At 41.3% G+C, this 14,685-nt stretch overlaps 1 protein-coding gene and 1 long non-coding RNA gene across 3 annotated transcripts in view; one reads left to right on the top strand and one right to left on the bottom strand.

Annotated features, from left to right (window-relative positions):
- Positions 1–14,203, bottom strand: part of LOC148317978 (uncharacterized) — a 14,252-nt gene extending 49 nt beyond the window's left edge. Inside the window, exons 1-3 of the long non-coding RNA XR_015839914.1 lie at positions 14,156–14,203; positions 275–443; positions 1–179 (exon numbers count right to left, since the gene is read on the bottom strand). The exon at positions 1–179 is cut by the window's left edge and continues 49 nt beyond it. This is a non-coding gene — a long non-coding RNA (uncharacterized LOC148317978). The remainder of the gene's footprint in view (positions 180–274; positions 444–14,155) is intronic.
- On the top strand, positions 6,834–14,407 carry psme1 (proteasome activator subunit 1). Of its 2 annotated transcripts, XM_088283054.1 has the most exons (12): positions 6,834–6,926; positions 7,011–7,056; positions 7,285–7,317; positions 7,758–7,820; positions 7,972–8,076; positions 8,228–8,273; positions 8,491–8,588; positions 9,502–9,570; positions 9,683–9,750; positions 13,434–13,488; positions 13,621–13,707; positions 14,186–14,407. In XM_088283054.1, the coding sequence occupies exons 1-12, from the start codon at positions 6,877–6,879 to the stop codon at positions 14,264–14,266; spliced, it is 801 nt and encodes a 266-aa protein (XP_088139180.1). In that variant the 5' UTR covers positions 6,834–6,876; the 3' UTR covers positions 14,267–14,407. The 2 variants fall into 2 exon arrangements, with proteins under 2 accessions (XP_088139180.1, XP_088139181.1); XM_088283055.1 differs by lacking the exon at positions 9,502–9,570.
- The last annotated feature ends 278 nt before the right edge of the window (positions 14,408–14,685 follow it).

Here is a 14,685-nt window from a genome sequence, read left to right as displayed (position 1 = left end):
GAAGTTGACGTGCTTCGTATATTAGGTTGCTTGGTGTGTGGAAGACCCAAGAGCAAAGAGGCAGGTGGATTAGATGAAAAAGGTGATGATTTTATTGAGGGCAGTCCCAGTTCAAAAGAAAGCAATCCAAGGGGTCGCAGGATACACGGCTGGCAAGCATGGAGCAGAGGGCAGACGATCTATGGAACACAGGGAACAAGGCAAGCTCAGATACTAAAATATTTGTCAGTTATTTAAGGCAAACTGGCTGGATGTAGTAACTCTTGAGTGAGACCGTTGATCTGGCGACAAGGTGGTGCTCGGGCCCAGCTTAAGTAGTCTTGATGTTAATTGCTCACATCTGGTCCCAGCACCACGCCCCTGAAAGACACACACACACACACACACACAAACACACCCCCACGCACACAAAGGGAGGGGCTCAAGGTCTAGGGCCGGGATCCCTAACATCGCGGGCCACATAAAATGAGGTGTGATTGTGTTTTTAATCAATCAGATTTCAAATTGGTGTACTTGCTGGGTACTTTCTACAACAGTAAACAACCTAACTGGAACTGAAGGTAATCATTGCTGGCCTGTGATGATTGACTTTGACCAATGACAAATCACTTAAAGTGGTAGTCACACCAGACAATACATTGACTGTAGAAGAATTCATTAAGATTAATCAAGACTGGCAGTCACTGATGGTGTAGTGGTACACTCGCCCGAGTTGTGTGCGAGCAGCATGGGTTCAGTTCCCACTCAGTGACGGTGTCTATGTCTACCCTGTGACTGGCTGGCGACCAGTTCAGGGTGTAGTGCACCTTTCGCCCGTAGTCAGCTGGGATAGGCTCCAGCACCCTCCCGTGACCCTGTACAGGATAAGCGGTGTGGATAATGACGTGACATGACAATCAAGACTGAGTCATGTAACCAAAAATTCACTTTTGTTGCATAATGACTGATTGGCTAATAACTGTCGTCTCCACAGTCAAACCATGCAATGCGACTGCCTGTAGTGATTGACGTTTTAACTGACCAATGAAAGGGTAACGTTTTGGGGGGAGGAGGTACCTTTAAACACTTTGGCCCTTCCTTCAAGCCCACTTCCAAACCACCGGATCAGATGTCTATATGGCTTCAATTATCTGTGTCTTTACATCTCAGAGTTTTCTTGCACCAATGTGACCCCCACAAAAAGCTCCCAGAAAGGCCCTGCATCTATTTGCTGTCCCAAAGATATACCATTCCTAAATAACATGTTATGTATACTTTATAATGCAGTGTGATTTCACATTATTAATCTGTTCTTTTGCATGTATTACAAACACTGAATCTAAATTCATGGCATTGCATTACATGCATGAATGTATGTTATAGCTCTGAGAAGTTTGGGGTTTTAGTGCTTTACTCACGGATACATTCTTAATGTCCACAAAGTAACCCTGGATCACTCCAATAACCACTCGTAATTGTAATACCGTAAACCCCACTACTAATGTGTGTGTCTTGTGTTCAAATGCTACTAAGTGTGCGTTCCCTCATCTTGTCTCATTGACTGACTGCCCAGCGTCCAGAACATATTGTGTAAAATTATTCAATGCTGATTGACAGTAAATGTCTGCTACACACGGTACAGGATTAAATACAGGTTCAGGCTAGCTCTGATTAATCTGAGCAATTGAAATAAACTAAAATTAATGAACAAATTCAGTGGTACATTTGTGCGGGCAGCATGTGTTCGGTTCCCACTCAGTGACAATGTCTGTGTCTGCCCTGTGACTGGCTGGCGACCAGTTCAGGGTGTAGTGCGGCTTTCGTCCATAGTCAGCTGGGATAGGCTCCAGAACCCTCCCGTGACCCTGTGCATGATAAGCGGTGTGGATAATGACATGACAAATAATGTCATTAAATGAAATATGGCATCATTCTGCATTTATAGATAAAACAACTATTTAAAAAATATTTTAATGCCGTACTGGTGAACAAATGAATGAAATCAAATACAGTATACATGTTGATTAGTATAAACAATTTAAAATAAAATAAAATTCACTTTGATTATCAGTACTAAATAGCACCATATTGCTACAGGGCCGCCATTCAATTCCACAAATACCGCAGAGGAATTGAAATTAAAGGCCCAAAAATATTTAATGAACAATGCCAAAATACTCAACATTTGTTGCATCATAATCTTTTCATACATTCAGCATGACCCTTGGAGGACTACATAAAAACAAAAATGGCATCGATACGCATGATCTGGTCACCATAATCTTATTATTTAATCAGCGTGTAACCAGTAAGGGATGATGAAATGTCCCAGTGTGCTTACAACATTTGTGCAGTGTATTTCTTTGCTACACTGACATGTATGACAAAACCAGAGATTTTTAATCTACCATTCAGTCAAATCTAAGAATCAACAATTTATAGTCCTCTCACGTCACTGTAAATAAGTACAGCCTTTGCCCTTTGGCTCCAAAATAGCACACATTTAATGAGTGACTTATTAATGTGCCACATCTGCCCACAAACATATCATTTTAAATTCGGTTGATATTTTTCTTCACAGTTAAAAAAAAATCAATGCTACTCAAATAATTCTATACAATATAACAGCATGCTACGGCTATGTACATTATCCGAAGCAGTTGAGAATCAATATTATATGTTTCATCCAAATAAATATTGGATTTTGATTATTAATCTCTGCAGAGGGGGTCTGACCGACCGACCACAACTGTTACTGAGACCCCCAGTGTGATGTGCTCAGTTGAGTGTACGCACCAGTGTTTATCTACTAACAATCAATTGTATTCTGGTCTGTTTATTTTTTTTCGTCCACTCAGCGTCTCCAGTATTTGGTTAAGGTTGCAGTGCACACCTGACGAAAGAATCCCTGTGACCATGAGCCTGAAAGTAGACTGCAGTGTAATCACACCACACACACACGCCCACACCGACGCACACGCACACACACGGTCGCACACCTACACACACACACACGCACTGGGGGTCATGTTTCATCAATGGTGAACTGGTGACCAGTGGCGTAGCTGCGCTGTATTACGCAGGGGTTTTGAGGTCAAAGGGGCCTGACACCGCGCACTCCAATAGATGACACATAGAAGCCAAAATCCAGCGCCGACTCCTCAGCATGACAAGCCAAATAAATGTTGAATCATTTATAGTGCACTGTAAAAAATGGGGGTTGATATTTACTTGATAAAAATCAACAAAAGTTTTTCACTCAGACATTTTAAGTAAATTTTACATGAAGAGTTTTGTAGTAAATTTCACTAGTTCATTGAATTTAAAAAAAGCATTTCAAGAGAAGTTGGGTTTTACTTCTTCACATAGTTCATTTCATACACAAGGTAACTCAATGTTATTGAGGAGTGAAGATGGCTGCTGTACACCTAAACTATGGCTCTATGACCTGGGGTGAGTATATTGCTGGTATCTCCAAAAGGAGGCCAAAACTGTTGCCTTGGAGGTAGGATTCCGGGGTTTGCACCTGACACCAATAATACTAAAGGACTGTATCAGTGGCATGGCTCAGGTGGAGAGTGGCCGTCTCCCAACCTTGTGGTTATGGGTTTGACCCTCTAGCGCATTGAGCTCCTTGGTGTATGAAACGTGAGTACAAAAACATAAAGTGGGTTCAACCTTGGAATGGCTTTTTAAATTGAATGAAGTTGTAAAATGTACTCAAAAACTCTTGTAAAATTTACTTTGAATTTCGGAGTGAAAAAAGTTAACTAGGATTTTTTAAGTAAATATGACTCCCCATTTTTTTACAGTGTGGCATGTGCAAAGTGAAAAAAAAATCAAGGAAATCAGATGATCCAAGGCATTCAACTTTTCTTTGGTCATCTGATTTCTTTATTTTTTCGTTTCATGCTCACGTGCCACTGAAAATTGGCACAAAAGTCTTTAAAATCTCCAACAATTTAATTGAGGAAAGAATCGTATGCAACTTTGTAAGCAGTTCACTTACTTTTCTCCTTAGTAAACAAGTAGCCTATCTCTCTCTCTCTCTCTCTCCCTCTCTCTCTCTTTCTTTCTCTCTATCTATATATCCATCCATCCATATTCTGTACCGGTTGCTCCTCACTAGGGTCGCAGTGGGTGCTGGAGCCTATCCCAGCTATCTTCCGGCAGTAGGCGGGGGACACCCTGAATTGGTTGCCAGCCAATTGCAGGGCACACAGAGACGAACAACCATCCGCGCTCACACTCATACCTAGGGGCAATTTAGAGTGTTCAATCGGCTAGTGCTGTCAAGTGATTATTTTTTTTAACTAATTAATCACAAAAAATTCCATGATTAGTCACGATTAATCACATTTTTCAACTACAATTTTTTCAAAGCTTGTAACAGAAATTTACTTGAATAATATCTTGGAATTGATGCAAAATCACCAAGTATGAAGTATATTTAGTTCAAAGACTGTTCTAATACCTTTCTTTGGTTCTTGAATACGATCTAAATGGAGACATCTTTATAGACATTTTTCTTCTAAACATTTCTCAAAACTGCCTACAAGCGCCTCACTCCAGCAGTGTTGGTTTGCAAGGCCCAGTGGTAACTTGAACACAGTGTTTTGATCTGAGATGATTTGCTAAAGGTGCACAGCTAATATAGCACAATATTTGCTAAGTATGCAAATAATTTTTTAAGTAAATCAAACTGAGTTAATTGAGTTCAAATATTTAACTGAGTTAAAAATTTTGGGATTAATCACCTGAGTTAACGCTGTAATTTTGATGGCCCTAACATATATATATATATATATATATATATATATATATATATATATATATTATAAAAGTACAAGACCCCCCAAAATTTTATAATTTTAAAATTTATAAAATTTGCCTGATAACTATAGGCAAAAACAAGAAAAATATTAGAAATAGGGGTCAGCTACAAGTTAACAAACTACAAAAACAGCAAGTACGCCAATATGTTTACAGTGAACCCTCGCTACTTCGCGGTTCACCTTTCGCGGGTTCAGTGCTTCGCGGGTCTAAAAAATATTCGGGGGTATTGTAGTTTCGCCGAGCGGCACGAGGGGGCGCTGGAGCGGTTAGACGGCCGGCGTGCGCCGAAGAGGAGAGTGGACGAAGAAGAGAGTGGACGAAGAAGAGCACGTTCCCCCGGGCACGATTTGGGGCGACGTTTCGCGCGGTTCGGACCGTACCAGAGCTCCGGCCGGCGTGCGTGGCAGTTAAGCCGTAGAGGAGCACCTTCCCCGGGAACGGGCGGTGCCAAGCGGCCCCTAAGTTTAACCGAATGGAAGCTCCGGAGGAGGAGGGCATGCTCGCGTCACAGTTAAGCCGAAGAGGAGCACCTTCCCCGGGCACGGGCGGTGTCAAGCGCCCCCTAAGTTTAACAGAATGGAAGCTCCGGGGGAGGAGGGCGGGCGTGTGTCACAGTTAAGCCGAATAGGAGCATCTTCCGCCTGGGGCACGAGCGGGACGAAATGAAACCGAGTTCAACCGAACGGAGACACGCTTCGGGGGAGCAGGTCCGGCGTGCGTGACAATTAAGCCGAAGAGGAGCACCTCTTCCGCCCGGGCACGAGCGGAGCGCGAGGCTGTCAGTTATGAATGAATAAATAAATAAATGAAGAATGCCACCTTTCATTTCACTGTCATGATCCGTGCCTGTCATGCCGCGTGTGTTTTGGTTTTTTCAGCTGTGTGGGCGTTCCTCCAGCGATCGTCTCGCGCCATGCCGTCAGCTGCTGCGAGACGCGCCCACCAGCCCCGCACAGGATTCCCATTCACTCACTGATTACACTCACTACATAATCCACCTACACTGACTACCTGGCGTCGGATTGTTATCCTACTTGCTCATGCTCCCGTACTTCGATCGTTATCTTGTTGTCGCGTTTTTCTTTCATTTCGTTATCAGCTACAGCTCTGCTCGTTTTCTGTTCTCTTTTTCTGTCGATGATTGGTCTCCTCTTATCCTTCCGTGGTAAGCAATCTTCGTTAGTCATTCCTTGCCTTTTGCAAGCGTTTTTCGTTCTATAGTTATTCCCTTTTCCTGGTGCGAGTGTTCCACCAGCGCTTTACGTTCTTTCCGCCGATAGATTGGTATTATATATATTATAGCCGATAGACCCTCATAGTCCTAGATTGTAATTGGATACTGACTATATTGTGATTATAATAAATATCTTTGTATCACCACCTTTTTTCCCGTGTCTGCGTTTGGAGAGTCCTGCTCAATCCTCCAGCAGAGCTGGAGGATCATAACATTCACAGGGCACACCGGACGGCGTACCAGCAGGTAAAAGTCGAAGTAATTAAATAAATACAAAAAGAAGTAATTGAATAAATACAAAAATAATGGCTGGGGAATAAAAAAATATTTTTTTATAATAATTTGGGTTTTTTTGTTATAACATGAATTTCACTCTCTCTCTGTCTACCCGTATATATATAAATATATATATATATATATATATTTTTTTTTTAAGCATTTTTGAAGGTGCGCCGCTACTTCGCGGATTTTCAGTTTTCGCGGGTGGTCTCGGTCCCCATTAACCGCGATAACCGAGGGTTCACTGCCAGGATGGCCGAGTGGTCTAAGGCGCCGCGTTCCGGACCCAGTCTCCCCAGGAGGCCTGGGTTCGAATCTCGTGGCTGCCAGGATGGCCGAGTGGTCTAAGGCGCCGCGTTCAGGACCCAGTCTCCCCAGGAGGCCTGGGTTTGAATCTCGAATTTCCCCATTGTGGGACTAATAAAGGCATTATTATTATATTGGTCAAGAAAAAAGAAGGCACAACGTTCATTTAACTCAAAGTCCCACAGTGCACTACGATACGGAGTGCGGAACCCCATGAACCATTTACTTTCGTGTCAGTTTTCATGCTGAGTAATTGTGCCTGTCTTCTCGTGGCAATGAATTCCAACCAAGTGTGAGGGTATTTTCTATTTGTTGCTGCCCAACCCAACTTTAAACATATTCATAACACTTAATTTTGGGTGGGTTTCAACTTTAGATGCGATATGGCCGCAATGGATATATGCACTGAGTCGAAGCAGCAGGTAAGCTCAGGGCTGTTTATGTATGTCGTACGGACTGTATAATAATGTCCAACCCATTTATACACAGTAAACTGACAAGTTTATGTAGTGCTGAAATGAAACTTTATTCAGTCATGCGGCATGGGGTCCTGTAAGGTGAGCAGGGAGCAGTGAGCTGTTTAGTTGTGTCATGGGAGCATGGAGCTGTGACACTATGTATCTTACATTACACGACATTCTAAATTTCAGGTGGACGACTTCTCCAAGAAACTCACCATGGAGGTAATGAACCATGCTGTCAATGAATTTCCCCAAAACATTTTTGCGTCTCCTACGATAGGGCCAAGATACAAATACTTTTCGTTTTGGTTTCGTTTGATAATTGTGGTCGTGGATAACCTACTCGGGGGAGCCCATATTTGGACTGTTTGTTTCTATGTGACGAATATAAGAAAGATGCCTGTAAAGCTCAGTTGGTTTTGATTATTTTGTTTTAACAGTCATATTTACAGGAGAAGAATTGTATTCATACATACATTCTATCAATTCCAAAATTTTACCATTTGTATGTGTATATGTATATTATATGTATATTTATATATATTTTGTATATGTAGTATATATATGATAAAAGCTTCGCAGTAAATTGGAGAAGTAGGAAAATGTAATGTAATATGATATATACATCTTTAAAAACTTTTTTTTGTTATATTAAAAAAAAGGCAGAAGCGGTCGTCTCAACATTTTTCCCTCAGAAAATCGAAGAGCTGCAGGTGCTCCTGAAGGTTAGTGTTCAAAGAAAGAAACACATAAAGTCAACATTACAAAATAAATATGATAAGCAAAAAGGTGAATTAACCTCTAATATAGTTGAGAGAGACAAAGTATGTACAGTATTTTATGACATACAAAACGTGTCTAAAGCGCTATGTATAGTCCTCTTTCAGTTGTGATGACCGGGCATCCTTGAAGGCACCGTTGGACATCCCCATCCCTGATCCTGTGAAGGAGGAGGCTAAACGCAAGAAGGAGGAAAAGGAGGTAGCAAGCTGCCATGTGATTTTGGGGGAAAAAACGGGGAGTAAAGGAAATACAATTGTTACCTCCTCAGCAAGTCACTGCAATGGCTGGATATGATTTGTTGGTGAGAGATTTAAAAAAAAAAAAAAAACTCTGCTTCCCTCTGTTGTAGAAAGAGGTGAAGAAAGACAAAAAGAAGGAGGAGGAGGAGGATTCAGGTGAATACCTTCAAGTCAGGAGCACGAAACTACTACTACTACTGGGAATTGAACGTGAATGGTTGCCATTTAGTTGCTGTAATCTCACACTAATTTTCATAGCATTTCTACTCACCAGAAAGTAATTTAGCATGTTGCTGGGCACGATTGTCAGTGCTGCAGCTTAAGTGAACCCGAGTGAAATTAGTAAATGGGGGAAGTCTTGTGCGTTCATCAGGGCCTCCTTGTGGTCCCATCTGCTGCAACGAGCGAGTGGAGGCACTCCTGAAGGAGGTCAAGCCTCAGATCCAGACGCTGAAGGAGAAGATCAACACGGTTGGTCCCAACAGCGCTTTGACTCTGAGTTTGCTCGTCTTGTTGACATGCGTGTGTGAATGAAAAGAGACCAAAGGTACGTTGTTTTGAAATCAAGAATGTAACTTTTTAAAATAACAGACTAATTCATTCAATTCTGAAATATTTCCTTCTTCTAAAATCATCAATCATAAAATATTTTCTTTCCTGCAGGTCTCTTTGGGGAGTAATACAAATATTTTTAAATTAAACTATTTTTATTTAAAAGTGTCCATTTGCATTTGTTTCTCACCACTGTCTGTTTACTAATGATATAATTTTTAAATACATATTTTTAAATACTTCTGTTGATGTTAATCAATTAGAAAGTTATTTATTTATTACCTGTGTTTGTGTGATTACTTTTTAAATCGAATTATTTCATCTTGCCAGTGACTGGATACTAATTTTGATAATTCGTTTTAAAATTGAATTCATTTTTTTTTCTTGAATGTGGGTGCTTACAAATGAAATTAGTTTTGATTTGCATTTGTTTTTTTACAGGTGTTAAGATATAGTCAAATATTTTTCATATGTATTTTCTCGCTGCTGTGTGGTTGATTATATTTTGAAAATTAAATCAGTATTCTTTTTTGTGTCTATTTGATACTAGTTAAAATTAATTTAAATGAAATAGTTTTGTTTTTGCTGCTTGTGTCTGAAAACTAACTGATTTTTTTCCTTAGAGTTAGTTATAAAGATTTTCCTAAAAAATGAACAATAATAATTGCAAGAGTATATTCTATTTTATAATATAATTTTTAAACATATATTTTCCACAGATGTCTCGCAAATGACATACTTTTTCAGGTCTCTGTGCATATTTATTAATTTTGGTCACATTTGTTGTTTCTATGGCTATGAATTAAATTATTTCTGAATATTTTTTATGGAGGTGACCATGTGGATACAAATTCAAATTCCTAAAATTGAAGACGGTGACAACTTTGGTGTTGCAGTGCAGGTTGGTAACTAAGAACAAGTTGAATGACTTCATCACTTTTGTGCGTGCGTGTGCGTATGTTTTAGTTCAGGCTCATGTTTGTTAAAGTAATTTTGTTTCTGTTTACCATTAGGAAAAAGTGTTTGAGATGTTGACAAGCTCACGCACCAAGGTCGAGGGATTCCAGACTCAGATTTCAAAGTAAGCGCATCTTCTTGAAGCCTGTCAGTTGATTTCATATTGATGTTGAATTGACAATAGATGCATAGTGGGTTACTTGTCATAATACCCAAAGATGGGAACTTGAGCCTATTTCGCGGGTCTGGCCTGCGTCCTCCGTCCGGGACCTGGGCACCTTCCGTCCTTGCACTACTTATTCATAAAAATAATCGCTCTCTGTCCGCCCCCAAAAACTGACGTCAGTAGTCACCAAAATTGATGTTGATATTTATAGTTATGCTCACACCAACGTCTGAAAATATTATATATTCCATCCATCCATCTTCTGTACCGCTTCTCCTCACGAGGGTCGTGGGGGGTGCTGGAGCCTATCCCAGCCATCTTCGGGCAGTAGGCGGGGGACACCCTGAACTGGTTGCCAGCCAATTGCAGGGCACACAAAGACAAACAACCATCCGCACTCACACTCATACCTAGGGGCAATTTAGAGTGTTCAATCGGCCTGCCATGCATGTTTTTGGAATGTGGGAGGAAACCGGAGTACCCGGAGGAAACCCATGCAAGCACGGTGAGAACATGCAAACTCCACACAGGATGGGCGTAGCTGGGATTGAACCCACGCCCGATGCTGTCTCTCACTGTGAGGCCATTGTGCTAACCAGTCGTCCACCGTGCCGCCCATATTATATAATATATTATTTTATTATATATATAAAAATGCGTCCATGATGTACAACATTTTTGGGGGGCAATATTTTTAGAGGTTTCTCGCATGCAAACTTTGACATATTCGTTGCGATACGAACATTATTTTCAGTGAGGCTGTGATTGACTGTTGCAGATAAGACTGGCCATCAAGTAAACAAAATTGACATCACTTTTTTTTAATAGTTTTAGTGTCTTAGTGATATGCAACTCAACATTTGTATTTCTCTCCACAAAAGTTGCTCCTATGATAAAATTAAACACGAGCATGTTTTGCGGCACTATGGCTGTAAATAGCATTTAAAACTTGAGTTTTATGTCAATTACGTTTCGAAAGTCCTGTTTTAGTTGTTTGATTATTTGCTATTATGCTATTCAATTTACGGTTATGTGATCATTTTAGTTTGGACGTGACACCTTGCTCGTACATGACTTTTTGACTAATGACTTGCATCCTGTCATTGTGTCAAAGTGTCTGTAAGATTGTTCTTCAACTCATGAAAATTAAAATGCAATTCCTCACTGGCTTGTGAGCGGCACTATAATAAAAAGTTTATTTTTAGAAGTCTGTGCCTCAAGAATCTTGGTGGGCGGGCCCAGCGCATCATGATATTTGACATTTGGTCTGAAGTAGTGTATTGGCGCATTACACATGCAAGACAAGGGCTGGCCAATATGGCTGAAAACTATATCGTGATGCAAGTATGTCATATCGGTCACTATCGATATACAGTAAACCCCCGGTTATCGCGGTTAATGGGGACCGAGACCACCCGCGAAAACTGAAAATCCGCGAAGTAGCGGCGCACCTTCAAAAATGCTTAAAAAAAATACAATATATATAATAAATATATATAAAATAAAATAAAAAATATATATATATATATATATATATATATATACGGGTAGAGAGAGAGAGAGTGAAATTCATGTTATAACAAAAAAAACAAATTATTATTAAAACGTATTATTTTTTTATTCCCCAGCCATTCTTTTTGTATTTATTTAATTACTCCGACTTTTACCTGCTGGTACGCCGTCCGGTGTGCCCTGTGAAATGAAAGGTGGCATTCTTTATTTATTTATTCATTCATAACTGACAGCCTCGCGCTCCGCTCGTGCCCGGGCGGAAGAGGTGCTCCAATTCGGCTTAACTGTGACGCACGCCCGCCCTCCTCCTCCGGAGCTTCCATTCGGTTACACTTAGGGGCCGCTTGGCACTGCTCGTGCCCGGGGAAGGTACTCCTATTCGGCTTAACTGTGACACACGCCCGCCCTCCTCCCCCGGAGCTTCCATTCGGTTAAACTTAGGGGCCGCTTGGAACCGCCCGTGCCCGGGGAAAGTGCTCCTCTTCGGCTTACTGTGACGCGAGCATGCCCTCCTCCACCGGAGCTTCCATTCAGTTAAACTCAGGGGCCGCTTGACACCGCCCGTGCCCGGGGAAGGTGCTCCTCTACGGCTTAACTGCCACGCACGCCGGCCGGAGCTCTGGTACGGTCCGAACCGCGCGAAACGTCGCCACCAATCGTGTCCGGGGGAACGTGCTCTTCTTCGTCCACTCTCTTCTTCGTCCACTCTCCTCTTTGGCGCACGCCGGCCGTCTAACCGCTCCAGCGCCCCCTCGTGCCGCTCGGCGAAACTACAATGCCCCCAAATATTTTTTAGACCCGCGAAGCACTGAACCCGCGAAAGGTGAACCGCGAAGTCGCGGGGTTTCACTGTATATCAAATTATTATTATTATTTTTTTTTTTACTATTGAAAATAAAGTGAAAAGGGCTGAATTCTGATATGTTTTATTTTAAAATGGAACATTTAACCTTCAAAATGATAGTGAAAAAAAGTTAAATACACAATTTAAACATGCCGCCCTGTTTACGGTTCGGAGTGTCATCTTGAAATAAATTTATTTCCAAAATTAATTTTAAGTTTATTTCAAAGTTGTTTCAAAATTTAAATAACTTGAGTGTCATCGGCTTAATCATTACGCACGTCGGCCTCGCTCCTCCGGAGCTCCCGTGTAATGGAACTGAGGGCCGTTTCGTCAAGTCCGTGTCCAGGGAGGGTGTTTGTCATCGGCCTAACTGTTACGCATGCCAGCCTCGCTCCTCCGGAGTCCCTGTGTGATGGAGCTATGGGCCGTTTCGTCCCGTGCGTGTCTGGGGGGGGCTTGTCATCGGCTTAACTATTATGCCCGCCGGCCTCAATCTTCCGGAGCTCCAGTGTGATGGAACTGAGGCCCGTTTCGTCAAGTCAACCGGAAAGTCGACCTTTCACCACCCGTTTTTTTGTTTGTTTGTTTTGAGTCATGCTAGCTCAGCAACGCATGCATGATCCTTCAGGTTGTATTTCCTAAATGGGAGGGAGTTTGTTACAAGTTGGGCCATGATAGGTCGAATCTGCTCCGTTGTTTTTTTTTGGATCAATAATTTATCGATACCATTTTCTATTGATATCAATCACCTAACTATCGTGATGCATATTGATATTGAATTATCGGCACAGCCCTGTACAAGACAGGCTGAAAGTGATTCTGTCAGTGAAATGGCATCCGTGGGTAATTAACCTGGTTAAGACGATTAAAGGGATGGCCGAAAACGCATTTCCGCCCTTGTTTCGTCCATTCTTTTTTTAAAAAAAATTCTCATCCACTGGCCTCCGTCCACAAAATGTGTGTATGTCCGGGAGGTGGGAGTCACAGCAACTGCTGTAAGTCACAACTCACACCCAAGCAATCACGCGGCGGCTGGCCAATGTTACACACCACCTCACCAGTCCCCGCCTCTTGAGGGCACATACGTTATTATAATTTTTTTTCTGGCATGTTATGGACCAAACCAGCTCTTGAAGCACAAATTCAATATGAAATATCAGATTTGGATGGAAATTAAAAAGTGTCTTTAGATTCTGATCCATCGAGTACTCAACAAAATAATTGAGAGAATGTGTGTGTGTATTTTTTCAATTCAAGGATGATGCAATCCCGTCTTGTCTTTCAGATATTACAGTGAGAGAGGTGATGCAGTGGCCAAAGCGTCTAAAACACCCCACGTGGTCAGTCAGAACTTCACTTTGTACTGAATCTCTACTCATTGCACGACAAAAACTTTACATGTTAAATGCTTAGTATAAGTGTAATTTTGTAGCATTGTTTTTCAATGTCATGTTGTTGCGTGTCTTCTGCAGGGAGACTACCGGGAACTGGTTCACGAGCTGGACAATACTCAGTACTTTGAGCTCCGTCTCATGGTCTTGGACATGTGCGCCACATATGTAAGAACAATTACTGCTTTCATACACCTAGGCATCATGCCAGTTATCTCACACATCTAGAGTGAAATACTGAGTGCTTCGTCATGTTGCCAAGTGATAGTCAGTTACTTTATTTAGCTATATGAGAAGGGCCAAATATTAGAAACAGCTCTGACAACTAAAATCATTGAATATTTTAATTACCAATGTTTTTATTTTAATGTTGTGGGAGGAGTTGGGGGGAGTCCGAATTGACAGGCAGTGTGTGCATGGAGGGATATTTATTTATTTTTTGTTTATTAGATAGACATAACTGTGTGCAATCTTAACTGGAGCTTAATTGCTATAGATGTGTTGCTGTGTTGGAGTCTCTTCTTATTCTTACCTCATTTAGATGTTCTAGGTATTTTATCAAACAAAAGTATGTCTCCTTCCTCCGCCATTTCTGCCTCTAAACTTCTCATCTCACCTTCCGACCCTCCTCCGCTTCTCTCGCCAGGCAGCACTCTATGACATCATCAGCAAGAACTATGCCAAGATCAAGCGGCCCCGAGGAGACTGCAAAGCTCTCATCTACTGAAGTGTTGGAACCCTAATAAAAGTGGATTAATGAGATACAATAAGCACTCTGTGACATATTGAAGTAGAGATGCAATACACTGCCATTGAATGGAACACGTTTTGGAATATATTACAGAATAAAAATTCTACATTTCTTACAGTCTTGCGCTTCTTTGTTTAGCCCTTAATGTTGACATGTTAGGAAGTTTTCATTGTAGTGACTTATCTTTCAGCATCTTCAAGTGTGATGTAAACTTGACCAACCATATTTTGAGTAATGAATCTATTTTAAGAATACCGTATTTTCCGGACACTTGGATATAAGCCGCACCAACTCTTTTTTTGGGGAAAAACAAAACAAAAGATTACACAAGCCGCACCTGGCTACAAGCTGCAATTTTCTAAATGATAAAAAATGTGTTGTTTACTGCATGTACA

The sequence above is a fragment of the Idiotropiscis lumnitzeri genome, chromosome 19, assembly GCF_059441095.1.
Source record: "Idiotropiscis lumnitzeri isolate Australia: NSW breed Sydney's pygmy pipehorse chromosome 19, RoL_Ilum_1.0, whole genome shotgun sequence".
Taxonomy (NCBI): Eukaryota; Metazoa; Chordata; class Actinopteri; order Syngnathiformes; family Syngnathidae; genus Idiotropiscis; species Idiotropiscis lumnitzeri.
This window is presented reverse-complemented; position numbering and strand designations above follow the sequence as displayed.

What these genes read in the sequence shown, in the direction of transcription:
- psme1 (XM_088283054.1), top strand. Translation starts at nt 6,877, where the DNA reads ATGCTGAGTAATTGTGCCTGTCTTCTCGTGGCAATGAATTCCAACCAA. An exon ending in GCACTGAGTCGAAGCAGCAG is followed by an intron (nt 7,057 to 7,284) that starts GTAAGCTCAGGG and finishes TCTAAATTTCAG; the next exon opens with GTGGACGACTTCTCCAAGAA. An exon ending in TGGACATGTGCGCCACATAT is followed by an intron (nt 13,708 to 14,185) that starts GTAAGAACAATT and finishes TTCTCTCGCCAG; the next exon opens with GCAGCACTCTATGACATCAT.